This window comes from Acipenser ruthenus, chromosome 18 (assembly GCF_902713425.1).
Source record: "Acipenser ruthenus chromosome 18, fAciRut3.2 maternal haplotype, whole genome shotgun sequence".
Taxonomy (NCBI): domain Eukaryota; kingdom Metazoa; phylum Chordata; class Actinopteri; order Acipenseriformes; family Acipenseridae; genus Acipenser; species Acipenser ruthenus.
The window spans coordinates 3,564,386-3,592,251 of NC_081206.1; the positions used below are offsets into that span (position 1 = coordinate 3,564,386).

At 43.9% G+C, this 27,866-nt stretch overlaps 1 protein-coding gene across 5 annotated transcripts in view; it reads left to right on the forward strand.

Moving 5' to 3' along the window:
- LOC117421855 (disks large-associated protein 4-like) overlaps positions 1-27,866 on the forward strand; it is a 112,881-nt gene that overhangs the window by 58,454 nt on the left and 26,561 nt on the right. For 2 of the 5 annotated variants that reach the window (XM_058990858.1, XM_058990854.1), the window contains exons 4-9: positions 8,017-8,223; positions 16,144-17,359; positions 17,588-17,829; positions 18,861-18,941; positions 20,074-20,242; positions 22,409-22,646. In XM_058990858.1, coding sequence (XP_058846841.1) covers positions 16,217-17,359; positions 17,588-17,829; positions 18,861-18,941; positions 20,074-20,242; positions 22,409-22,646 — 1,873 coding nt within the window. In that variant the 5' untranslated portion in view covers positions 8,017-8,223; positions 16,144-16,216. The remainder of the gene's footprint in view (positions 1-8,016; positions 8,224-16,143; positions 17,360-17,587; positions 17,830-18,860; positions 18,942-20,073; positions 20,243-22,408; positions 22,647-27,866) is intronic. The other 3 variants (XM_058990856.1, XM_058990855.1, XM_058990857.1) reach the window with 3 other exon arrangements.

Here is a 27,866-nt window from a genome sequence, read left to right on the forward strand (position 1 = left end):
GCCCGGGGCTGGGTTTACTCTATAAAGCAAGTGCCCCTCTACCACGAAATGGGGATATACCAGCGTCCCAATGCCGTCAACATCCTTACCCTCAATAGACCGGACCTGTTCCCAAGCGTGCACCAGTGTGGGGTCGTTGTTCTGCTCCCACACTAGGTCCGCGCTTGAGGCCCACACGTCCGGGATATTGACAGGGGCTGGAGCAGTCTCTACCCTCGAGGGTCCAGTAACCTCGCCCGCCCGGTCACACTGCGTTCCGACTCCCTTCGACTGACGTTTGGGACCATCAGCACCTTCTCCCGCCAGACCCCAACCGTGTCTTATCGATGCGCCTTCCCACTTTTCCTTCCGTCTCTCCTTACGTGTTTTTCTAGGACGAAAAAGTGGAGAAAACAGCTCTGTATGGAAGGGAAAAACAGTACCAATTACTTCCCTTCCCCGGGGGTCTGCCGTGTCTACACGTGTGGTCGAGGCTGCCGATATTTTCACTAAATCTTTATATTGCGGCCAGTCTCGACCCAGAATAACTGGATGTGGCAACTTTTCGGCCACCCCCACTACTAGGTGGCGCTTTATCGGGCCTACCGATAAATATACTTTTAGAGTGGGGTATGTCGCCGTATCCCCATGGATACAGGAGATCGCCACCTGGCCTTGTGGCTGCCACGACATACCGCCAAGGAGAGCTGTTCGAATTAAAGTTTGCTCACACCCTGTGTCCACTAATGCGTGGGTGTTCACATTCCCCAATACAACATCAACCATACACGGGCCCTCCCGACCATTTCCCCATTTCCTACCTGTCTCAGACGCCAGGTGACACGCAGCCACGTCGCACTCCATGGCCGCCGGGCAGTATCTGGCAATGTGTCCCGGCTGCTGGCACCTAAAACAGACGGGTGGGGCAGAGGGTAAAGGCGGTACATATTTGTCCCGCTGCTGGTATGACAGCGGGGCAGGGGGAACCATTCTACCCCAGCTGGGGGCCAACCTCTGCCTCCATTGTAAGGGGGCCGGGTGGCCCGACGGGGCCGGTGATCTGACGGCCCTGGGTCCGGGAAAAGGGTTCGACGGCGGTCCTTTGGCAGCGGAGGGAGGGGGGCAGTCCAGCAGGGTGGTTCGGGCAGACACCAGGGAGTCCTCATAGTTTTCAGCTAACGCCACGGCCTGCTCCAGCGTCGTGGGGTTATGCCGGCGTACCCATGCCTGCGTCTCAGCCCCGACCACATGGCAGAATTGTTCCATCACAATGGCCTCCCCCATCTGAATCCCGGTTTTCTGACTGGGGTTCAGCCATTGAGCCATGTGGTCGCATAATTGCTGGGCTACCACCCTGGGCCGGGTGTTGGGGGGTCGCCGGAACTCCCGGAATCTGACCCGATGAGTCTCCCCCGTGATATTGAGACGGCGGAGGATAGCCTGCTTAACCAGGTCATACTGGGCGGCATCGTCGTCAGTCATGGCCCGGTACGCTGCTTGTGCTTCCCCAATCAAGCAGGGACCAAGTTGGCTCGCCCAGTACTCCCGGGGCCATGCTGCAGTGGTAGCCAACCGTTCAAAGGCTACAAGGTAGGCCTCCGGGTCATCCTCCACCGTCATTTTCTGGGCCCGGGCCTTCGGGGCAACCAGCACGGGGCCCGTCGCCGCTGACGTCATCCCCATCCCGACCCTCTCGATAAGAGCCGTGTATCTCTCCTCCCTCCTCCGTTCCTCAGCCTCCCTCCGGCTGTCCAACGCCTCCAGGATTGCCGACAAAGTGGTTGGGTCCATCCCTCTTCTGACACCACGTGTGACAGGTTTGACCGATGGTGTGGTGTAAAATGACAGACTCCAGTCCAGTTTTACAATTTAAGCGCTTGGGTTTTTATTTCCCTTTGCCCCAAGCTACCAGAACACGCTCCAAACAAATAATAATAATAAATCAAATAAACAATAGGGAAGCCGGGATACACAACAATGTGTAACCCGACAAAAACAACAAGAAACGGGGGTTGCAGTCCCAAAATAAACCAACACCAAAACAATAGTCCGCCTTCTTTGTGCAGTCCAAGCACGGGGAAACCACGGGGTAGCAAAACTCAGCACTTCCGGGTTGTCGCTCCTCTAGCGTAATCCCGGAGCGTCCCGTTAGTGCTCTAAAGAGACAAGGAGTAGATGGGTTAACAGGACAGTCCAATCCACAAAACGTCCCGTCCTTTAATTCCCTTCCTCTGTTACTCTATTAGTTAGTTTTAGTTTCAGTTTCTCTCTGTCTCTCTCTCTCTCTCTCACACACGCACTGTACCTTGTCAGAAGGAACAGAACCCCGGGCCACGCCCCCTTTTGTACGCCCCGTCCCGTCCCCATTGGTCAGCGAGGGCAACCGCCGTCAGCCAATGCGTGATTGCCACTGCGCTTCCCGACCGGGTCTGTGACGTTGCGCACCGCGGCTCTGCCTGCTCCTCCTCCCCAGTGCCCTCACCGGTCGGAAGGGAGATCTAAAACAAGAATTCACTCTCTCTTTGTCACACTTCATTACTGTTAGTTCTTAAGATTGGAAAATGACTGTACACTGTTTAAATATAAATGGGCATGGGGGCTGGCTTGGACTGCAGGGCCTGTTTATGTAGATATTTCGGGGGGGGGGGGTGAGGAAGGAATGAGAGGAGATGAGGAAGGCTTTGAGGCATGCTTGAAGCGTTTCTTTGAAGCTGGGAGCGGAACCGGGTCTGTGCCAGGGAGCCTGCCTGCTGCTGAAGCTCTGCTTGCTGGGTTAGTTCAGACCGGAGCTCCCTTAGCAATGCAGTGCTGGAATTCAGTATTCATTTAGTTTTTTTTAAATAGTAATACAAAAAAATATATATAAATGAGGCTTAGAGCGCCCCTTACAGGTTGGTGGTTAAAAGAGAGCATTGCTAATGGCCTACTAAATACCCAATTCAAAGAGCTTTTAGCTGCATGCGGGGGAAAAGCATATCATGCAATAAACACAACTGATTACACGTCATCAACAGTGAATACAGATCAAAACTGATCCAGATTTGTTCTTTTGATTTGTACAATTGTATTTTCCCCCCATCAGCTAAAACTTAATTGAATTGGGACATAGCGGTTGTGGATGAGGGACTTAAAGACAGTCAGGCCTGGCGGTTAAACCTGGGACTGGCAGGCCGGCCTAGTGGTTAGAGGTGACACACTTAGAGGTAGGCCTAGTCATTAGCTGTCTGTGTTCATTTAGCAGCCCAATATAATAGCTAATTCTCGATAGCCACCCCCTCCCATTGAGGCAGCCAGCACCCCAGCATTACAGTCCTGTGGAGACTCTCTGAGTCATAAGGATGGACAGCAAAGGCAGTGACTGGAGACATGCAGAAGCTGTTATTTAGTGTGGCTTACTATTGATTTGGCTTCTGTATCAATTCCAAAAGATGTTGGGTATGCTGTAATGAGGCCCTGGAACCGAGGCTGGCTCTTCTCAGTGGCTGCCAATCTTTTCCTGTTCGGGATCACAGCTTCTGTCTTGGAGACGCAGGCCTGTTGTATAAGAGGCTCATCAAGACATGTATCCGGTTGCCTTGGCAACTGCCATCCCATTGACAAACCTCTCATGGGGGGGGGGAGATTGTCAGGGCTGTGCAGAGAGCACCTGGCCTACTTTCAGTGGATATCAGCTTCCATACAATACACGTATGACAATTATTTGAGTCAATTTGGGGGCCCAGCAATTTGGAGAAAAGTTCTTAATAGTTATGATCCTTTCTAGGGCTGAGGGGGTCCTGGACAAAACAAACAAACTTTGATGACCTGCAATTTTTAATATTACCATCAAAAACTGTTTGAGAAAAATGAAAGCAGGTATAGTGGATACACTCAGTTACTCAATAATATTACAGGTTTCAGAAGATTGCATTATCTGGGTTATCTAAAGAGAATTAAATCGCTTTTTTGTTTTTGTTTGCAGGACACCCGTTAATTTGACGTAAAGAGTATGAGGCCACTTGGCAGTTTTTAAAGGAGAGACTTGGATACCAATGTTGGTTAGATACGGATATAGCTTATCTCCCCTAACGCAGGTCGCTGGGACCCATTTTGTGTTTTGTACAAGCTGTTATTCTCCAGCCCGTAGGCAGTGTAAATTGCAGTTCCATGTTGAAAACATTTATCAGCAGCAGTTGTTTGATTGCATGTTACTGTTGTAGCTGGCCGTCATTCAGTTTGCGTTGGTGTGTAAATTGGTTGCTGTTTTTTGAGCTTCATAATAATAACTATGAAAAAGATACAGGAGATTTCTGTACACCAAATTTGAAATAAAAGTGCAGCTTTGCCTGTTTCTTAATATATCAGTTTAGCCAGGAAGCAGCACAGGCGGAGTCTCATTACCGTTTGAAGGCATGGCAAGTTACAAAAACTAGTGCATCCTACTAGAGCACCAAAACAGTGAGAAAGGAAACTTGTGAGGAATATGAACTAAATACAGCGAGCACTGCATTATTCTGCCATGCTTTTCAAGGAAATGTTTTCTAAAGGAGATGAAGTGAATTGGAGTGAAGATGGATATTTGGGCCAGTGTATAAATCTAGTTCCAAGTCTCCAAATGATACAGCACCCTTCACCCTTTTTCCAAGTACACAGGAAACTCATGTATTACAGAACCACATTTGTGTAACCGGAGGATATTCAAAAATATACAAATGTTACCCTAAAATGCAAAGAAGTGTGCAAATCCATAAAAAAGGGTAACAGACAACCGACTGAATATGTATTTAGCAATAGCATATCTATATGTAACCTTGTATGGGTTAAAGTCGTGTTCCACTGCTCACTGCTTTATTCCTCTAGGGTTTTGCTCCAGTAAAAATCCTGACCATGCACACACAGTTCGAACTTCACACGCACAAAGCATGAATCAACTTCAAAACAGGGAAGCATACAAATGTATTCCCTTTCAGTCCCTCGCCCCCTCTTCCCTCCTCTGCCATCCCTCTCCCCTCCTCACTGTTGTCTGCTAGGCTCTAGATGATGCTGAGCAGAGAGGAGAGGGAGGGGAAGAAGGCAGAGGGGTTTGATTATTAAACAGTGAATTTGCTGTTTAAAGAGAAACTCGCGGTATATCAGGGGAAACAGCACAAATATGATTGGGACCAAATTACAGGCTTTAGTCAGCCTAGAAAATAAAAACATGCAATATTGTCAGCACTTTAACTCACAAAATCAATCCAGGAACAAACAAAAAAGGAGCAACAAGGAAAAACACAGCTTTGGGATTAATAAAAAAAGTGTATTTAAATTAGGAAGCACTAGCACCATCTAGTGAACAGCAGTGTATTACCAGCAAACACAAAGTAACTGTTCACTAGGTGGCGCTGGTTCTTACTTATCTAAAGATGCTAAAGAGGTAACTAGCACAGTATTGGAGTAATTGCTATACGCACCACCCTGAATGATTGCAAACGCCATATGCATGTTAGGTGACATTACAAATATATAGATTATCAACACACTACAGCTGAATACAAAACGCTTCAGACACTGAGAAATGTCACATAATGCTTGTCAACTTTTCTATGTTACAGAGGGAGGGAGCGAGGGAGAGAGAGAGAGTGAGAGAGAGAACGTCCTCTTATGTAGGTCAAGGTTACAGTGAGTGCAGGAGTCTGTAGGAAATTGAGTTCACAGAATGAAGAATACGGGAAACACACTTTTGGACTGGAATGAAAAGTAAATCAAGTGGTAAACCGGGCTCAGTTTGAGACATGCTATTCATTTAGCTGCTGCTAGGGAACTATAGGGCACACTTTAAAGGTGTGCTCTTGGTATACAAGGCTGTAGAGGGTCTCTTGCCTTTTATTATCTAAACTGATTGCTCCTTGTACTCCCGCCTTTCGCTCGATGGATGTTGACTGCGCCCACGGATCTGACCGTGCAGCATGGAGAGCGAAAGAGCTTTCGTTATTAAGATATGTCATTCACTGCCTTCCAGTATTAAGTACTGTGAAATTTTTAAAATCCAGATGGAAAAGGAACCTGTTCGAATCAGCGTGCATTGTTTTAGATTGTAGATACTGAGTTTACAAATCATTAAGGAGCCCTGAAATTAGCATTTTGCTTCATGTTTGAAACGGCATAGTGAATCTAGCATGATCAATTTCATGTTCTTGCAGGTAAAGGTTTAGAAAAGTGTAGTCCAATGCAGTAGTCAGTGTTTACAACGAACGCAGACCTTTGCTGGATCCTGGGCTGGTCTGTATCACAGCGATGCATGTCATAAATCAGCTAGGGAATGCATTTCTCAACTTTTCTTGGTGATTGCATTGTATCCAGATCACATTCCCTCCTCCACCAGTGCTGGTGCTGTGATTGAAATGAGTGGCGTATTGTGGGAATAGAAAACAAGAATTATTGCAGGATTTGTATACACTGATGTGTTTAAGAGAACCTTTCTCCTGGGGAATGCTGAGAAATGTATTCCTCATGTGATTTATGTGTGAATAAAAAACAATTGGGATTAAGTTAAAGAAATATGCTGTGTGATGTGGACAGCGCGGGATACAGCAAAGGTAAAATAATGCGTTTCTTGTTAACACTGCAGGCTGTTCTGTAACACTTTAAGCATGGTACTGTATTGCATTGGCGAGGAGAGACGCGATGTTTAGACATGTTTGGGTTACGTATTCAGAATCACTGTGCATCCTCTAGTTATCAAACACCTCTAGAATGCTTTGAAATATGCAGAGATCTCAGAGCCCCTGTCTCTAGCCTAGCTTTCACACACGAGGCTTGACATATGAAATGATATGATGGGTATTTATGAGAGTCTCCATTATCACACGTTCTGCATCTGGTGAAATATGTGTCCTGCCGTCGATCATTTATGAATGAATCAAGCATTACTTTTTTAAAACTGTCGAGTGCCTGTATGAATTCCAAATAAAGCTTGAGTATTTGAAAAACAACAATATTCCATTCCCAGCTCTCCAGCACTATCACACAGCACCATAATAATGTGCACTAGTCTAAACACCCCATTCACATCTCTCCAGCACTGTCAATACCCTGTACCCTGATAATGAGTATTATTCTAAACACTCCATTCCCATCTCTCCAGCACTGTCAATACCCTGTAACCTGATAATGAGTATTATTCTAAACACTCCATTCCCATCTCTCCAGCACTGTCAATACCCTGTACCCTGATAATGAGTATTATTCTAAACACTCCATTCCCATCTCTCCAGCACTGTCAATACCCTGTACCCTGATAATGAGTATTATTCTAAACACTCCATTCCCATCTCTCCAGCACTGTCAATACCCTGTACCCTGATAATGAGTATTAGTCTAAGCACTCCATTCTCATCTCTCCAGCACTGTCAATACCCTGTACCCTGATAATGAGTATTAGTCTAAGCACTCCATTCTCATCTCTCCAGCACTGTCACTCAGCACCGTGACCGTGACACTTTCCAGCAATGTCTGTGAACCAAATTTCTCCATTCTCAGCTCTCTAGCACTGTCATTACCATCACCTTAATAATGAGCATAAGTCTCATCTATCCATTCTCAGCTCTCCAGCACTGCCCCCCTGTGCTATAATGAGCACAGGAACCCTATTCAAACATTAACTTCAATAGAATAACACCACCAAAGGAAATGAGAGCATGGAAAGTTCTCCTCTCCCCCTGTGTCCTCAGTGCTGAGCTGCCGATTTCGTTAAATAACTTATATTTCGCTTTTTTTTTTTTCTTTAAATCTTTGGAGATTGACTGAAAGGAGGAGCCATCCATCTCCACAGAAACACAGTAAATTTATAGCAGCAAATATAGGGCAGAGGCAGACTGCAGAGAGTAATTAGGACAAGGTTAGTGCAAGACATCCCGTCCTGTTAGACACAGACACTACAGCAATTATATGCATGGTCACAAGTCAGTTAGTCTGTGGTGCTGCTGTGGAAAAACTTTTAGAAACGAATTGATGGATGCCATTCAGTGTTGTGTGTCCCTGTAAAAATGTACATTTCTTTTATTTCCATCTATAAAGCTTTTTCTAGATGGAGGTAGCCCCGCTGAGCGCTCCATCGCCCTTGTCGATCCATGTGGCTGTCCTAGAACCATGCTGTGACCCTTGTTTGATGTCTTCATTGCTCTAGTTACTGACACACACAAAGCCGGTGACAGGCTTTGACCCTGAAGCTTTGACATTGCTGTAGTACAATGACCTCGGAGGTGCAGGTGACCTGAAAGTAAGGTATGTGACCTGGGAGCTTTCTTAAATCTAGTATGGTACCAGATTTATTCAGATAAAAAGTTTCTTCAATACAGCATAAGCAGAAATCATTTGCACGGTTATGTATGTCCTGTAGTCTGAACTGCTACCAAAAATACTGTAGCTTCCAACTACAGCGATATACAGAAGGAGATATTACTATAGTTTCCGCTCGTAAAACCTTATTTCTCCTTGATGGGTACAGTCCCAAAATGGCTCTCAGTTGCTGCTGATGATCTCACACAGGTTACCAGAGACTAGTTTTTAGAACTTGCAGGTTTTTAGCTCGTTGATTTATAACTGATGTTTAGTCATGTCTGTTTTCAGCACACTCCCCTTGAGAGTAGTAACTCAGTTTTACAAGAAATTCCTTTTTTTTTTTAATTCAGGCTTTTTAAAAGAGTGATCATCTCAACTCATAGGCTGTAGGATTGATTACTTTCAATAATTAATTAATAATAACTTTGTTAGGGTCTCTTTAGTGGGTCCTCTAAAAACATCAACACACCCACTCAGAGTTCAATAAAGGGACATTGCACATTCTGTAGTCTTTCGTGCAACAGTAGCTTGAAAAGAAACACCATTGTGTATTAAATGTGATTTATATACATCTATTTTGAGATTTTGGACCCTATTCATGTAATTATTCCTGGTATATTGCATGTTTTAAAACCATTCCATGCGATCAACACTGAGAATATACCAGCTCTGAAGATAAATACCTGCCAAACTAATTTCTCTGTTGACAAAACAAACTTGACCCAAGAATGTTCTGTGGTGAATTGCATCCATGCAAAAAGACTGCTTTCATAAGTAAATGCATCTTCAATCAGTGTGAATGTAGGGGCTCTTATATAGTCCAAAGTTCTTTCTTACGGTACTAGTTTTGTAATGTAAACTTTTTTCTTTCTTTCTAGAAAATAACAGTGAAAACTTTGCACCTGGTTAATGTTGTTTTTGGATTACTGTGTGTCGACGCTGCCCCTTGGTGGCTGCATTGGGGATTGCTGCTCCCTGCTTCCCTGAGGCAGATAGATACACCAGGTTAGGTCACCCCCTGCACTGAACTGACAGATGGCAGCTCCCTTATAAACTCTGCCCAGCAGGCAAACCTGCTTCATCGATCGATCAGGAGACAGAAAAACACAAAGGATCAATCAGAACAGTTTACTATGTTATAGAAGGCTATTGCCTTTTCGAATGTTTGGAAATGATACCTTTAAAGGAGAAGAAAGAAGCTCTATATAGCGGGTATATCTCACAGTACTTTAGAAGGGCTTGTAGATTTGACCTTCACAGTGATTTACTATGCATGTGAGATGCAATGCCATTGTGAGTTGATAAACTCTATAAGTGCTTGTACAACACAGCTTACCTGACTTTTCAACAGTGATTAAGATGCATGTCAGACCTACAGTATTAGCAGTTAATATAACATATATCAGCATTAGCCTAACCTCATAGCATGGCTTGACCTGTCTGTTGCACATACATTCAGGCCAGCACACAAACCCATGTTATTCTCTATAACTAAATAAATAACTTGTACTAAATCCTCCCAATGCTTTGCACTGGCTGCCTGGGGCTTTTTGTATTGATTTCAATATCCTTCCCTTAAAGGAGCTTACTTGGCTGTCGTGTTGTACAATGATATCCTCTCCCATTCACTTCCTCTGCTCAGACACTCTTACACGCATAGCTGCTAAAAAGGACCCCCAAAAAAATCCTAATTTAAAAGTGTAAATGGTTTTAGAAATGGGTTTTTCAGTGTGTAGTTTTGGTTTGATCCATTGAATGAAACTTTAAAAGCTTACAGTAAATATGACCCTCTGTTTCTGTGAAAATCGAAGGCTAATCTTCCTGCTTGCAGAAACCTACTCATTTTAATCTTGTGTTTGATAAAGTATTCAGTACTGGGAAATGCTTGTGGTGGTGTCTTTCATATACTCGCCCAGCTTTTAGTATTTTGTGACCCCCAAAGAGAACATTGAAGTGGGTTCAAATGAAGATTTGTGGTGTTTTCAAATCTGAAGGCCATTAATTAATGGATAATGACATTGCTATGATGGTAATAATGAATCCCCCTCAGTCAATAAAGCACGAGTCCGTAGGCCGTTATTTGTTCTATTATTACTGAAGAACACGCCCCAGCAATGCCATTATCACTATTATAACTGGATAGTTTTCAATCATTTATTACAGTAGAAGTGTTGTACCACAATCCACAACTTGAAATGCACTACTGCTGTGAGTCTTGGGGACCAATTTTAAGGTGTTAACTATGAAATGACCTTGATAAAAAAGAAAATGTTGTAGATCATGTATAAAACATGCTAAAGCTCAAAGAGATTTGGTAGAATATGATTTTTTAAAAAAAACAAAAAGCATCATTACCAGGAAAATATATCATGGGAAATTGGTTGAAGCATCATCTGTTTTATTTTTTTCTTGGTAAAAGAAATGAGGCATCAGCCTAGCCTTTGTACATCAAAACCGGCAATAATGTGCATTCCTGTGTAGTGTGAATCCATTCCAGTTTTTTCAGCCAGCCCAGAGCAAGGCATAGAATGATATAGGCAGGGGGCTCCATAGCGAGGACTGAGACAGGCTCCTAAAAAACAGGACAATTGGCGTCAGCAGGAAGGAATTGACTGTCCTCTTTGGGTCTGCTTTTCGGCTTTGACAGCAAACGATGGGACACGGTGGGACACACGTGCAAGTGCACAGCAGCAAGTGGCCATGCCATCTTACCATCCATCTCATCAATAAAAACAACACTGTTCTGTCATTGTATGATACGCTTGGGAAATCTGAAGAGCAATCCTCAAAGCAAAGGTACCAAGATTATTATTATCAATTCGACATTCATCTTAAGATATGCTTAATATTTAACACAGGGAGTCTATGCACAGGTCTGTTAATCATACGCTATTTAAAGGAGTCTATTTGGATTCATTCAATTTGGTATTTGTGACACTGTTCTCAGCAACATTCTAGAGCTAGTGTCAGGAACATTCAATTGTTTTGAAAAACAACATTCTTTAAAAGTGTTTTAAGGGATCAGTTTTAATATGATGATGCCTATGGAGAACTGTGTCAGAAATGCAAATGACTTTTAACTGGTGATTAAACATGAATCGCTGTGCAATTAAACTGCATTTAATAAACATGCAGGTGAAGGCTGTTAATTAAAAAGTCATGTTGAAAATGCTGTCCGCCCATTGCATATTAATGACTGTTGACTGATTTTTTTAGGCTGCTAATTAATTGTCATTAACTCCATTACTCATACAGTATGCTGTTTGGGGGGGGTTTGACTGAATTGTTTTAGACTCTGTTAATCGTCTTTCAAACAACCGCACATCATCTGTGGATTACACTGAAGCAACATTCTAAAACAAGTAGCACTGAAATAAAACTGAAACACTGCACACCTGTACACCTGCCTATGGCTGTGTGTAGTATGATGCTGAGCACAGGTTTCCTACTTTGGCAACTTATTTCACAATGGGATCTATTTTTAATTTACACTATTAACAACTGTTAACAACTAGCTTACTAACATATTAACAAAGCTTGTTCATGTTTTGTTAATGGTTATTTAATATATAGATATATACAAATCGATCATTGAATTGGGGTTAAACTTGCTTAAAGATGTTACTTTAGTAAAGCAAATAAGATCAGGGTTTCTTATACTTTTTTATTAGTTTATCAAGTTATCAAAAAACTAACAAATACATTTAAAAAGGGCCACTAAAAAATAAAACGGCGACTGAAAATTGAACGATAGTCCAATTACAATAAGCCACCAAGTCGTGCTTAGTAAAAATATTCAGAATTATACTTAATAGTGCATTTAGCCACAGTATGTCCTTGGTGTAAATTGTGCTTTCTGCAAGTAAATGAACAAATAAATAAAGATTATTTCTATATTAGCAATACATTACTAACAGGCAGGCTGTATTACACATCCAGGTTTTTGTTTTCTGCTAACTAGAGGTTTTATTGGAAAGCTGCAACATCCATTTAATGGGGTCATAAAAACAAAGCTCTCCCGCTGATCAGATCCGCGAGGCGTGAAGTTTTGAACAGCCCGGGGTAAATCAATCAGTCCTTCTCCTCCCCTGCTAGAAGTCAGTCACAGCCTCCTGTTCGAATCGCTCCCTCGGCCACTCTAAAAGATCAAGGACTTGTCAGCCCTTGACGGCTCCTCTGTGCCACCCATGTGGACCTGCTGTTTGAATGGCACATGCAGGACATCACACCAGTCAATCACCCTTAAAATAAACCCATAGTGCACCATGGCAAATCAATATCTTTAATAGTGCATCTCCTTCGTGTGGGATGTAAAACGTGCAACTTTACAGTCAACAGCAGGTACCCTGGACAGTAATAATGTAATCAAAACACCCCATTCTCAGCTCTACAGCACTGTTACAGTGTAGATTAATGAGGAGCACTGTTCTAAATATTCCATTCTCAGCTCTCCGTTACACTGCATATTAATATGAGCACTAGTCTAAACGATCTCTGACACGGTCCCCTGAAATAATGATCTGGAGTCTGCACACGCCATTCTCAACTCTCCGGCGTTGTCACCGAGCACCTTGTTAATACTTCTCCTTCTGATGTGCTATGTTTAGACAGTCTTCACTTAGCTCCAGATGAATTAGCTCCAGAGACTCTGTGCTGATGTTCATCACTAAACTACATATTGCCCCAGTACAACACAGACCTGCAGTAATGACTGACAGCCCTGGAGATACAGAGAGGCAGGTAGTCAGGTAGATGGCAAGGCAGCTAGACCTACAGGCTATGAATAAATATCACATCGCCTCAGATTTTTCAGACATTTTTTTCTTAAAATCTATTACAATCAAAATACAATTGAACTGTCACAGCTTCTTCTTTCCAAGATTGTGTAGAAAACAGTGGGAAGTCACAATGTATTCAATCTATTGCAGAGACGTGCACAAGGTCTGTCGTTGCAATCTATCATCTAGCAGGACATGCTGGAGAGTAAGTTTTAGTAATGGCTGGATTAGGAGTGAACTGGAAGTCCGAATTTTAATACAACCTATGGTAACCAATTAGTTCAATGCTTAGTGTTTAGGCTGGGTCATTGTTAAAACCGTACTGATTTGCAATGTGAACCAATAGTTCAAATTCATAAGGGGGGGGCGGGGGGGGGTGTCCCTGAGTGGATCACCTGGTAAAAGCACGGCCATGTCAGGGGAGCGCAGGGAGCATTGCATTGGCTCTGGCACTTTCCACAGATTAGGGAGGCAAAACCAGCAGGGATTGTTTCTTCTTATCGTGCTACAGACCCTACCAGCTGGGCGCCTGGTGAGCTCAAGCAGACCCTGCAGGGCTGGCCTTTGTCCTCCAGAGGCTGGTAGCTCACTGACATCCAGTCTTGAGTTCCTGGGATCGGAGGGTTAGGGTTAGGGTCGTGGGATTGGAAGACACCCACTGAACCTTCAGTTCTCCTGAGCTGTGTGTGGAATTGCTGCAGTGAGGGGAGAAATAATTGGACATTATTTTGTGGAGAAAATCGGGTAAAATAATTAAGCACACTAAATAAAAAAAAATGAATTAGTTCAGGAGCACATATTTGGGTCGCTGCTTGGTTTACTGTAGGGTCTTCTAGGAGAGTTGTGCAGCCTTTGGATTCTGTAGCCCCCCTCAATCGAAACTGCAAATCCTTTCATACACTTGCCTTTAAAGTAGCTGTGAATAGAAAGTGGTTGGGTTAGGCAGATCTGCCCGGGGAAGTGCGTGTGTTTCGGCTTATCCTGCAAGAGGCTCTGAATGAGACAGCTATCGGACAGCCTGAGCCCCGTGTTTGTGACAGCTGACGTTAACTCCGTCAGACAGAAACGCTAAATACAGAAGTCATTGGGCTTTTCGAGGAAGGAAACCTGTTATCGCTTCAGGAGATTTGATTCAAAATTCACAAAAGCCATTCAAATCTGGGTGGAAGTCAGAGAAGTGATATTTCCGTCTCTCGTCTCCACTGATTGAAGTATTATGCTTTGCCTCAAATGTAGATTTCAAAGTGATGCTTTTACGTCGCCAGATCCAGTCTGATTGCAGAAATTAAACTTTATAGTTCAAGGGAATAAGAGCAATAACTTGTCCTCCACTGCTGTCAGTTCCACAGTTTTCCCAGGTATTCGTGATTTGATCCCTGTGCTGCACCTGCCTTGTGGACGGATGGCGAGACAGACAGACTGTTAGTTGCTCCTGTCCTTTTCTGGCACTGAATCCATCCATCTAAGTCTCCCTCTAGATGCAGCACTTTGCCTCTCCGTCGCTGGTGACACTTTGAATCAAATCCTCAACAGCAGATGGGAGCCTTTGGAAAGCGGTTGCCAGGGAAAGATTCCCTTTAAGGTGGGCTCGGCACAAGTTGCTGAGCTGGAAGTAAGAGTAATTATCTGCCTCGGCTGGGTATAGGAGTCAACGAGAAGCAGGTTGTGCGTGTGTGTGCTTATGTGGTGCACTGCAGAGCTTCAGAGTCTGCAACTGCTCCTGATCTGATCTATTGATGATTATACAGTACCACCTGCTCCAAGGTTGCTTCCAACCAGCATTGGTCATTGTACAGTACCCTGTTCTGAGCTTGTTTCCAGCCAGCATTTTTGCCGGTAGCCATAGCCAGTAGATGGGCTGGAGACCCAAGTATGAAGCATTTAAACTAGGGCTCATTATTAAGGTACAGGTGGCGATGCTGCAGTGCTGAGAATGGAAAGTGCTCATTATTATTACAGCACAAGGTGACACATCCAGAGCTGATAATGGAGTTTTAAGGTACAGGGTGACGGTAACATAGAGCTGAGAATGGAGCATTTAGACTAGTGAGCATTTGTAAAATACAGACTAATAACAGAGCTGAGAATGGAGTGTTTAGACTAGTGCATCTTATTGAAGGAAACCCACTAAGCCTTGAACCCATATCCTCAACAGGCAGTGCTTGTCAAAGAGCGGATTAGTCGAGTCACTCTGCTTAGAAACACAGCAGTTTGCGATGGCACTGTTGTGTCAATAGATATTCATCTACTCCAATAACCCTGAGACAACTGTCCTCAGAATTATCCAGATCAAAGCCCTACAAGGGATATTCCATCTGGAATCTGTAAAAGAAAAGATACAAGCATCACAGATGGAAAACATTTATGGAGATACAGTATGTTACATAAATATCGTGATTCTATTTCACACTTACCCTGAGTGATTACCAGCCCTATTTTGATTAGTTTGAGGGATCTGCCATAATATAGTGTCAATCAACATTTTTGTTATGCTGAAAAATGAAACACTACAGGATGATATATTCCGAGTATATGTATAAAATGTACAAATATGCATATTCATATATTGTAATACAATCAGTCCATTGTACATATAAGTATGCACTAGTATTGTATGCACTTGTGTGATGCAGATGCATGCACATGGCAAAATACCAATTATCTGCTTTAGATTATTAAAAGAGGAGAGGCCCCCGGGGCTTTCATAGTTAAACTGGGAGAGTTCTGTGTTGAGATCAAAGCAATTGCTGCTGGCCAAGTTGCATTGTAGAGTGTTTTATGAAAAGATTATGGAGATACCTCTCTGCTGTTTAAGGGTATATTAAATTTTGACAGGCATGATCAATATTACCATCAACTCCCTGCAGGCTGCTGGAGGTGCAGAATGCCAATCAACCACAGAGTGAGAGAGACCATAACTCTCCCTTCCTGGTCAGTGTGGAACAAACACACCAGACCTCTCCATGATTTAAATGCATGACCAAGACAACATTTGTTTAAATGAATTGCTAGGTTTCTTTTCCTGTCTACTGCATAACTGTAGGGCTGTGGGTGCTATCATTCCCTCTCTGTTCCTCTCTTTCAGGATTAGCCCACCCCGGCTCTAGTCTCTACCGCGGCTGGGACCATGCTGTTCTAAAAGTGGATTCTCGGCGACCATGAAAGGGTTAGGAGCCAACCGCAGCCGCCACCTGTCCGACAGCTGCGATCCGTCTGCGGGCCACCAGGAACTCATGTACCCCTCGTCAGCGGACCCTCGCAGCCCCTACCTGCTGAGCCCAAACATGGACCACTATGGGGGATTGGACCCCTCGCACCACTTCCCCCCTCCCACCCCAAACTCCCTGACATCCGACTACCTGCTGCCTCTCAACAACCAGATCTCCAACAGCAGCACCTTCCCACGGATCCACTACAACTCCCACTTTGACACTCGGCAGCCAGACCTGACCCCGGGAGGAGGAAGCATCGGAGGCATCAGCACCGGCACCACCCTGGGCACCTCCATGTCTATGGGCATGGCCGGGAGAGGCATGACCGGGAGAGGCATGATCACCAGCGGCTCGGCGACCATCTCGGCCGGCAGCAAGATGAACCGGCTGCCACCCAACCTGCTGGACCAGTTTGAGAAGCAGCTTCCCATCCACCGGGATGGCTTCAGCACGCTGCAATTCCACCGTGGAGCGGCTTCCAAGCAGCGCAGCGACAGCCCGGGCCGCATCCGCTACCTGGTGAACTCTGTCCAAAAGCTGTTCGCCAAGTCTCAGTCCCTGGAAGGCTCCGCCAAGGGCAGCCTCAACGGGCGCTTCTCCAACAGCAGTGGCAGCGAGGACCCCAAACACAACCGGCGCAGCAAGAGCAAGGACCGGGCCAAGACGGAGAGCAGCAAGCAGCGCGTGCGCTCCAACATATCAGGCTTCTGGAGCTCCGACGATAACCTCGACGGGGACGCCAGCAGCTACCGCCAGCCCACGGCCCCTATGACTCTTGGCAGGTGCCAGCCGGACCACCAGGGGCCGTCCAAGTACTTCATGCACGCTTACAACACCATCAGCGAGCACACGCTCAAGACCTCCAAGAGCAGCAACGACCTCAAGTTCCAAGCCTGCCCTACCCTGCCGGGGCCTGGAGGAGGTGGAGGTGGGGGAGTGGAGGACAGCAGGCATGTGAAGCGTGGCTCGTGGTCCACACTCACACTCAGCCAGGCACAGCAGGTCTGCCAAAAGGGCTCGGCCACCATTGACAGAGCTATGCTCAAGTCCAAGTCCTGTCATCAAGACCTGGCCTGTCAATACCTGCAGGTAAGTCAGAGGACCTGTGTGTGGAGCTCGCTGGTGTGTGTTGGAATTCATGACTAGGCATAGATAAACTGTCATCAGGTACACTATGAATATGTCCAAGCACAGAGCACAGATGATCATTTCATTTCTCTTTGTGTTGCTTGTCACCAACATGGACACAGATCAAAGACATTCGTGTTTCATGTTGTAGTACTGAGAGATTGACCAGCCATGGTAACTGTGATTTAGCTGGTGTCCCCACAGGTGCCTGCAGGGGAGTGGAACAGCACACTATCGCGGGACCGGACTGGTGGCTCCAGCCAGATCCCGTGTCGACGGATGCGCAGCGGCAGCTATATCAAGGCAATGGCGGACGAGGACAGTGAGGACTCTGAGGGGAGCCCCAAGCCCTCCCCAAAAACAGCTGCCCGCAGACAGAGCTATCTGAAAGCTACGCAGCAGTCCCTGAGCGAGCAGCTCCCCCCACGCAAGTACGACCTTTTATTCTGATCACATGAGAGACACACAGACACGCACTCACTCTCACTGAGACACACACTGTGATGCACACACACTGGCAGGTATGCACTCATTCTCACCTCCTCACACACTGTGATGCACACACTGACACCTCCACACTCTCTAGTACCCGATATCGGGGTTCTCAAACCCGGTCCTGGGGACCCCCTGTGTCTGCTGGTTTTCATTCCAACTGAGCTCTTGAGTTGCTTATAAAATGTTATAGCTAACTTGAAATCTGTGAGTATTTAAGAGCTGAAAACAAGTAAAAAAGGTCTAATTAAGCAAATAATCAGTTCAATTAAGAGTATAGTTAAGTGATTGAGAGCTCAGTTCGGATGGAAACCAGCAGACACAGGGGGTCCCCAGGACTGAGTTTAAGACACCCTGCTTTACATGCTTAATGACATCCACACGCTCACAGATACCCATGCATACTGACTTGAGCCCACACACACTGACACACTCACACCCTAACAGAAATACAGAGACACATGTTTGCTTCTCGTCGATGCCTCGCCCTTCTAAATTTCATGAATGTTTTTATTCCACACAAGCAGCACAAAGTGGTCACCTGCTCTATATGGGGACTCCTTACTTTTTGGTGTTTTGGTATTATTGATCATGAAAGCTGAGTGGGATGAAGACCACTGGTGTTATGTAAGCTTCTTCACAAAGTTACACCAAATTCCTGGGCTGATCAGACCACCGCTCTTTGCTCCTGCTTTTTATTGCTGGGAATCAATGTGTTCTATAACATGGTAGGCTACTGACAGTGTGATGGGCTTTGCTGCCCTTTCAAATTATATTGAGAGTTCACTCGTCACTCACTAGATGGCAGTGTTTACTCTAGAACTGAGCTTACCTGGCAGCTCCCAGACTCACCACAGCTCGGGAGGAACTTGCACGAACTATAACTGGGTATATCTTCCCAACAAGCTTTCCGTGGTGTCTCACAACCAAACATGTGTCTGTCCACAAAACAAAACGTGTGTCCCCACAGATCCCTGGGCAGCATGTCCTTACAAGGGGATATCGAGGTGCTGTGGTCACCCCAACAGAGCGGGCTCTCGCTCTACAGCAGGTCAGTGGCCACTGTGGGGTGTTTAGCTTGATAAGGCTCTGTCACTTCACAAAATGGATGTCAGCTTACACCAATCTCTCACTCGCTTAAAGCTCAAACATTCAGGCACCCGATTCTTCCATTGTTTGGTTGCTGTCCTGCTTTCATTGAGTCTAGGCTGTTTTTGTATGTTGCCATATGTCTTGATCACACGTACGCATAGATGCACATTAAGAACTTGTAAAAGGAATCTAGGAATCAAGGATTCGGTTCCCTTTATGTAGAATCAATCCAATGCTCTTGGAAAGATCTGTGCATTAAGATCAGTTGTTGCAGTGTTGGAAATGTGTTGTTTTATTTTCTGGTGTTTATCCTTTTATCTAAGTGAAACGTGCTACAGAAGATTATGTCTGCACACATTGCATAGAAAGTGCTTTATATTTGAAAAAATACACACAGTGCAATCTGGCCAAAAATGTCAGTTCCTAAAAAACACTTTTAGTGCAAAATGTGCATTGCATGTGTTTAAGAAAATCAAAGGGTTATCTTTAATGATCTAAACTGTAGTGGATCCTAATGCTGCCACCATTTAAGTCTGTATTAATTCCAATTGATTCATCAGCTCCCCTGAACAATATGAATACGATGAAAAAAGGTTCATGATAGAGCAGTGTATTATAATCTGCTATTGTTTAGACCATTAAAATAACCCAAGTCCCATCTGTGTAACACTTTGTGTTTAAATTACAAGTTTTTTATATTTATATTACAGGTACTTTTATTGCAGTGAGCACAGTGTAATGGAAATAATTGAAACTCATGCTGATCTACCACTTGATAAAGCATATGTACAGTATTTTCTAGCGTACTGTAGTATTTTTACCATTACTGTAATAGCAAACACTTGACTAGCTGAAAAACAGTACTTGATTTCTTAACATAGTTTTTTGGAAGCAAAATGCAAAACAATCAAGTCCGAGGGAGATTCAGCAAACGCTGGAAGTTGGACAGCGTTAGTTACAGCAGGTTAAGTTGTGGCATGAAGGTTTTTCCCGTTCTATGGCGACAATTAACTTTCCAGAGGCCCAGTCTGCACAGTATGTGTTTTAAATCAAAAGCTTATGAAATGTTAACACTCTCCGTCTCCCCGCAGCTGTCTCCCTTCTCTGAGGGAGATGTCGAACAATCGCAGCCTGGATAACCTGGACTGTATCGGGGTCCCGTCAGGTTCCACCTACCAGTGCTGGGAAGATGAGGACTTCAGCCAGGCCAGCAACACTTTGGGCAAGAACAGCTGCATCAGCCAGAGTTGCATTAGCCAGGTGTGTGTCGCAGAGAGCACGGATGCTGCCATGTACCGAGTACTATAATGAGCAATGAAGCTTTCCCAGCTCCCCTACACCCTGCCTCTCAATAAGAGAGACACACAGGCAGGGCTTCAATCAGTCTCTGCTGTATCAACGTTTTACTGGCACTAAATCATTCACCGAAAATAGATATGGAAATATAATAACGCTGAAGAAAGCAAAACCCAGCATTTTATCAATACTGCAGGGAATGAGTTCCTGGGATTAGGAGTGGTAGGAGGAGCAGAAAACTGCGGCTGAGTTATTCCTTTGAATGCCAATTCTTTCATTTTAAAAGTTATTTAAAATGAAAAGTGCACGTACATTATCAGGTATAGGTATAGTCTGGTATTGCTCTGAGCTGGTAGGAGCACATTTCAGTCTCAGTAGGCACATGTTGGGAACTCTGGTGTACATTGCGGCTGCTTCATATGAACTCATTTTCTGCAGTTATGATGAAATGCTGAGTTTTGTTTTTTTCAGAGCTATAATATATCTATTTTTAATGAGTGATTTAGTGCCATTTAAACATTGATCGAACAGAGACTGAAGCCTGTTTGAGTGTCTGATCACATACTGTACAGCAATGTGCGATCGGATTCCTACTGAAGATGTTTTTTTTTACCTACTCAGTTCTCTCATTGGTCAGTGCAGTGAGCCAATAAGGAGCCAATATGGTCTAATTAATAAGTTTCACGACTTGATAATGGCAGGATATTGAGTAGCCAACTATTGCTGTTTAGTTCAATTCAGTACACACCAATACATTGTTTCTGGAAGTTGTGATCAGGCAAGACTTTTGTTGGTTCATCAGAACCTGTTGGAACCTCAAAACCTTTAGCTGCTTTCCCACTCTGATGGACCTAAAGAGTTAGATTGTGAAGGGTGCGTTGAAATGAAATCTAGAGGGAGTGCTTTAACACTTCCCTTACTGAACCACTCTGTTCCAGATAAACCATTCCTCCCACTTTCATCACCTTCGTCCAGCCTGCTTGGTAAACAATCAACACTGCCATAAGAACGAAAGCACATCGTGATCCTGATAACTGGAGCGATAACGGAGCACCCTGATCTAAAGAAGCAAAGGCTCATGTCAATGTTTTCCTCACACGGAGATGTTTATGTGAATCAATATCATTGCTGTGAGCAAACCTTCCCACTGACCACTCTAAAGCGACTACTGAGGACAATGATGTAAATATACTTGAGATGACCTCTTTCTTTCTAAAGCCTACTCTTCTGCCGCAGAGAGGAGGTTGGTGACCCCCAGCAGTAAAAGCCCTGCGGTAACTCAGAGACAGACATTTGTTTCCGATAGCTGTCCTTTCTGCTGTAGTGTAGACAGGTGCTTTCAGCAATAAAAAGCCCTTGAGAAAAAATAATTGGGCATAGCTCTTGTACTGCCGGGGAGTGGCTACAGAAATATATCATATTCTGTATTGCTTTTATTATATAAGCTCACGGTTCTCAATATTAGTGGTTATTTTATTATAGGGTATCCTACCCAAGCTGTAGAACGTATTACAGCCAGCTTACTTAATTATGCATTCAATTACAGTAAGCGAGCATTTTCCAGCTAATCCCCTCAGCTGTGCTGTGTGTCTGCTGCTTCTTGTGTTGAGTGGCTCTTGTGATAACACTGGCGACATTCAGCAGCAGAATCGCTCACCTACTTAACTTTCTTACAGTTTTAACCCACTTCTTATTTAAGATCTGCTTTCTGCACCTCCTTGTATGGTCTCAAATAGGGTGTTTATTCAGCTGGGGTGTGACAAAAGGGGGACAACTTTCTCAAGGACCCACATGACAGTTCAGTGTGTCAATCTCAAGCTGTTTTATTCAGTTGTATTGGCTTGCTTGGAGAGGGTCAGTGTGGGCGAGAGGTGTCAAGCAGACAGCACTGGAGACTCAAGTCCTCAATTTACCTACAGATAAGATACAGTAAAGGGTGACATAGTGTTTGTGTGAATGTGTATGACAGTTCAAATAAGGGTTTTGTGCATGTGTGTGTGAAGGCCCTGTGGTGTATGTATTGGCTGTACAATCCTCCCTATCCAGTCACACTGGTCTAGGAAAGTTCAGAAAGCTTTGTGTGTTGGATGGTCCCCAAGTTCTGCTCTGACCCTGCATTGTGTGTTGCAGGTGCAGGAGCTGGAGGTCCACAGTCAGTACGAAGAAATGTGCGAGTCAGTCTTCAGTGAAATGGACTCCCAGGCAGTGGAGGCCCTGGACTTGCCCCTGCCCACCTGCTTTCGATCCCGGAGCCACAGCTACCTCCGCGCCATCCAGGCAGGCTGCTCCCAGGATGATGACATGACCTCCATCAGCTCCGAGTCGCCCCCGCCCATCTCCACCGTCCGCACCTTCAGCACCAGCACCAGTGAGTACCAGGGTGTGAGCTCCGGGGAGGGAGGGGGGCTGTAATCCCAACACAGCTCATCCGTAGTGTGCTTGCCAAATCTGTCTGTTTACTCCTTTTTACTGCTTGTTGGATTTGGGACACCTTTGGAACTGACACAGTTTGTCTTAAAAAGGTTTTTCTTTCTGGTACAAAAAAACATAGCTTTGGATACACTTCAAAATGCAGGCCCATTATTAAGTGCAGTTACCATTTCCTAATATTTACTACATGCACTCGATTCTGAGTATGGAACTTCATACATTGACAACATATATTAAGTTTTATTTTTTTCCTGATCAGATCACTTTGTATGTACAAGTATTAAATAATGCAACAGACGTGCATGTATAGTGTAGCTGCACTGTAGTTAATGTACCTGTATTTTGAAGTATAACTTCTTTAGAGCAATTTAAAAGTCTATGCTATGGTGTAAAATGCAAATGGTAGCATTTAAAGTGCAAGCAGACCTGCAGGGAAATTTTACACAAATCTGAGGAATAATATTACATGTTCTGATTGTGTTTGAAAATGCTGACTTGTACCCTTAAAAAGCCTTTCTCATTCACTGAAACATGTCTGTCTTGTAAAATGTTCCTTAAAATTAAAGACTCACTGCTTGAGATGTTGTTATTTATTCGTTTGTTTAATTAAAGTAGCACGTCACTGTGGGTGTTTGGATCTAAAATTGGATTTATCTCTGAAAACGAATGTTGATCCTTAATTGTAAAGCTTATTATTTTTTTTGTTTGCTGTTCAAATATAATAATGACCAATATTCATACAGAGCTCTTTATTTCGCTGACTTACACATCACAAAATCTTAAAGTACCTTGAAATGAATTACCGAACTGCCCTCAGAGTACTTGTACCAACATGGCCTTATGCAAATTAACTGCATAAGCAAGTTATTAAATCATGAAATAACCAGGGAGTGCTGTATATGTTTTGGGTCTCTAATCATCTGGGGCATTATCCCCAGACACATTTATCAGACCTCACTATTTGTATTGTCAGCAGTCTTCTTAGGTTAAATGAACCAGTTTGATTTTCCTTTCCACAAAATAATGTGTACATATTTCACTTTGCAGACATGCATTTATTTATTTTGAATTGTTTTCCGGTTGTGTGGGGCCATTGGCTACAGTCAGACATAATTGATGTCATTTAGTCCTTGGTTGTGCCTGGGAGTCCTGGGGCCTCTCTCAAGCAGAGATTGTTCAGAAATGTTTAATGGTTTTAGAATAAAGGGGTTAAGTTGAGAGCACCAGGCTCAAACCCAGGTGTCCAGAGGTCAAAGTAGAAGGCATGAGTAAATGCATCTGCTGCGTCCACTAGCACCTTGTGTATCTGTAGTGCTTGTGGTTATGCGAAGGCTGAAGGTAAGTGCACTGGTTGAGTGGCAGTGTGTGATCCTATTTTTAACCTTGATGCTAAACACCTGCAGAGGGGAAGCGACGGGCTGAGCTGGTGTGTGACATCACCAGGGAAAGTGCTCCAGCTCTGCCTAATGTGTTGTGACAGTTTCCCACTGAGATATTCCTCTCTGCACACACTCTGACCTAGATTCCTTTAGCAGAAATGACTTTTCTGTGAGCGAGAGGTCAAACACAGATCCAGCTTTTCAGATCCAGCCTGCTAAAACAATAAAAAAAAGATTTAAAAACAGGCAGAGACTGCCCTCACACAAAGTTACCATGGGGAATTTGCATGGCAGTCCTGCAGTTTACTATGCTGTCACCGTGCTTTTAATTTGATAATATATGCTAAAGTAGCATGTGCATGTGTCTTAAACTCCAGAGGTTATGGGGTTACAAAGGAGACACAGCATTTTAAAAGGACTAGCTTTTAAATACATAACAAAAGTACTCGTCAGTGAGTTCAGTGTTGCCTCTGGCTGTATGCTTTGCAAGAGATGGCAGGCAAAGTTAGGGTGATGGTGCAATGCTCATGCTTTAATCTAACCAGTCCACTGCAATTAAAATACATGTTCACTGTCCCTGGTGGAAAAGTCCTTGTTTGACTAGCTTGTCTACATTTGGGATCATTGTTTGAAAAAGGGGTCTTCCTCTCAATGTTTCAGTTAACTATTTATTCTCTATTTTTCAAGGGCAAACACAATTATTTTTAGCTGTCATATATCTTACCTATATTTAATAGGTGGATTCAATAGCTTGTGCTTAATGGCTGATGCAAAGAGTTAGTAGAACCAAACCTCCAGCAGCAAATCTCTCTTCCTTTCATTAAACCATATTGGGGCCCGAGTGATGGAGCGAGGCTTCTAAATTGCTACATCACTGAAGGGTGCGCCTTTAACACAGTTTTCGTGCTTGAAAGCTCGTCCCGTCCTGCTTGGCTATTGCAATCGGAGTCCTCGAGTAGCTTAGTCTCCTGCCCTTGAACAGAGGCAGGAACCGAAGAGGTTTGAAGAGGAGGCTCAGACTTGGCAGCTAATCGGAACAGTGAGTTTGAATCCAGGGAAACCTTTCTGTTTGTTTGTACAGGTCTTTGAAAACAGTAACAGGGTGGGGAGGCTAGCTTTGTGTGTGAATGGGGCTCCGTGTTTATGAATGGAGAACGGTGGATCCCTGTTTGCTTATTCCTGTTGTAGTTTCTTTGTGCTAAAGGAACAGAAGGCTTTGTCAGCTGCTGGTGTGAGAACCAGGTGTTCTGCTCTTTCGCTTGCTTCTTATTCATCAGGGGGAAGTTGAAGTTAGTGCTTTAGTACCTAATAAGCATGCTGTGTGTTTTTGTTTCTTTTGGCATCTTTGTTGTCTATGATGGGGGAGTGAACGCTTACTCTTTTGTTTGTAGCTTACACGTATGTGCTGTTTTTTCTGTGTCCAGCATCTCTGCTTATATTTATTAATTTCCATTTTATTGTGCTTGCTACAACATGTCTATCTTGGACTGATTTATCCGTGTGCAAAATCTAATTCTCGGCCCGGCTGCCTTGTTTGTGTTTGTATTGTTTTGATTTATTTTATTTCAGGTAACAAAAAAAAAAAAAAAAAAAACCACATTTTTTTTTATTATTCTCTTGCATGACAGTAAAACGAATTTGAATATGTGTAATATGTAAATTGAGTACTGTTCCTATTTGTTTTTCCACGCTTGGGTTTGTGTTCAATATTGATCATAAACAGGATCTTTCCATGTTTTTACCATTGCTTTAGCATGCATTTGTTGCTTTAACTGGGTGCTGTACCACAGCAGGCTTGTATAAGGGTGGCATTATATTTACAGTATTTTTGGGTGAATGCGACAAATCAACATTATATTTTTCCTTCCTGTGTGTGTGTGTGTGTGTATATATATATAAATGAACAATGTTGCCAGTTAGGCTAATGGCATTTTGATGAGGCTAATACATCATTAAAAGATACTTGACAGTAAATCTGCAAAACATTCCAGACAGCAGTGGTCTCCTTTCAGTAAGCATAGCAGATGTGCAACACAGGGTCACTCTTTGTTACCATTGTGACAGCTTGCTGGATAGTCCTACATCAAGAGAAACTAAACGAGGCAGAAATATGTGTACCTAATCTTGTATGGAATAGAAAATCATAATTAGACAGATAGTGAAGTGGCGCAGTTGGATACAGTAAGTATACATCGTGTTGACTGACAAAAAAAAAGCATCCTTATATTACACTGTCGACTTCACTTCCCCAGTGAGTACAATGGACACGCCCATCTCATTGTATTTAATTCCTGTATAAATGTATTTAATTCCTGTATAAATCTGCGGTTTAATTCATAATGTATGTGCAACACGGGTTATTCATTTCTGTTGCTTCCATTAGCAAAATATCTGAATAAACTGACTGCAAGCCCCTTGGTTCTAACGTCCACATTGCCTTTTTCACAAAGGAATGAGGTGTGCCGTGGTCCTGTACGCTCTAGTGCACGATAATTCACTCAAACTGAGTATTTTACCTTTATTTTTTTCTCAATGCACAACACACCGTTAAAATAATTCATAATGTGCACGTTAGGAAACAAGGTTTAGGGATTTGTACATTGTAATTATATTCTCTCAATTCTTCCCGTTATTTTTCGACTCACCACGCTGCCACAGCGAGTAGTCCTTGTAACCACCGCCCATCGGGAGACTGACAGCGTCGAAGGCCAATGATATTTGCTCTCGACCTGCCCGTCTTGGTAACTTCAGAGACATGTATCCAATAGAAATGACGGAGAGGGGGGGATGAAAGAGATGTCTCTCAAAAGCCATGAAGCTCAGGGCGGGGATGGGTGGAACCGCGAACGATAGCGTGAGAAGAAAGGCGGGACAAGAATCGATTGTATCCAATAGAATGAAAGAGCGTAACACTATAGCCAATAGTGTGAGAGAGGGGGGTTTCAACATACGGATTTTACCAATGCGCTGGAAAGTAAGACGGGAACCCCGGCAAAATACATCCAATCGCATCTAAAATAAGGCGGGGCTTAAATGACGGGTTATCCAATAGCGATAGGTGGAAGGTAAGTTTTTGATAGAATTCCCCCAATAGGGGCGGGTCGTTCTGGCTCCTTTCTATCAGCGACGTGGAGCCGCGAGTTAAGGTGGAAATTGAGACTTGAGCAAATTATGGAGAAATTTACCAGGGAGTGTTGTGTCGTTAGATCTTCACAATACTAACTCGTTATTACCGGGCGATAACGGGATGTGCAAGGACGTGGAATCAAGGATCGATCATCACAAGAAGAGGCGATTTGGGAGCCCGCATCTGGTAATTTAAAATACGGACACAGTAGCTCATGTATATAGATTCTGTGTTGTGTCTGGTGATGTTTCCTATTGAAATGATTTCAGTGTATCAGGCATAGGCTTTATGTAACAGTTATGTAACGTATGCGGGTGCGGCGTCGATGTAGATTTTGTAGAGATTTAGATGTAATAATTAAAATAACGGGACACAAACTCGTTAGAAATATGGCTGTTAAGAATTTTCATAAAACTAGTGCTTACTAAAAATAATGTGCGGACTGAAGAAATGTGTGCGCTGACGTGTATACTGAGCTTTCTGTCTGCTCGGGGTAGTGGAAATACAAACATCAAAGGGTTCGGTATGTAATTGGGGCATCTGCTATTTATACACGGGAAACGAATCTCGGTGTGTCTGTCTGCGTGTGGGTGAGCGGTGTTGAAATGGCACGCTGCTGTGGTGTGATCATCTTGGAAGACCGCTTGTTCGG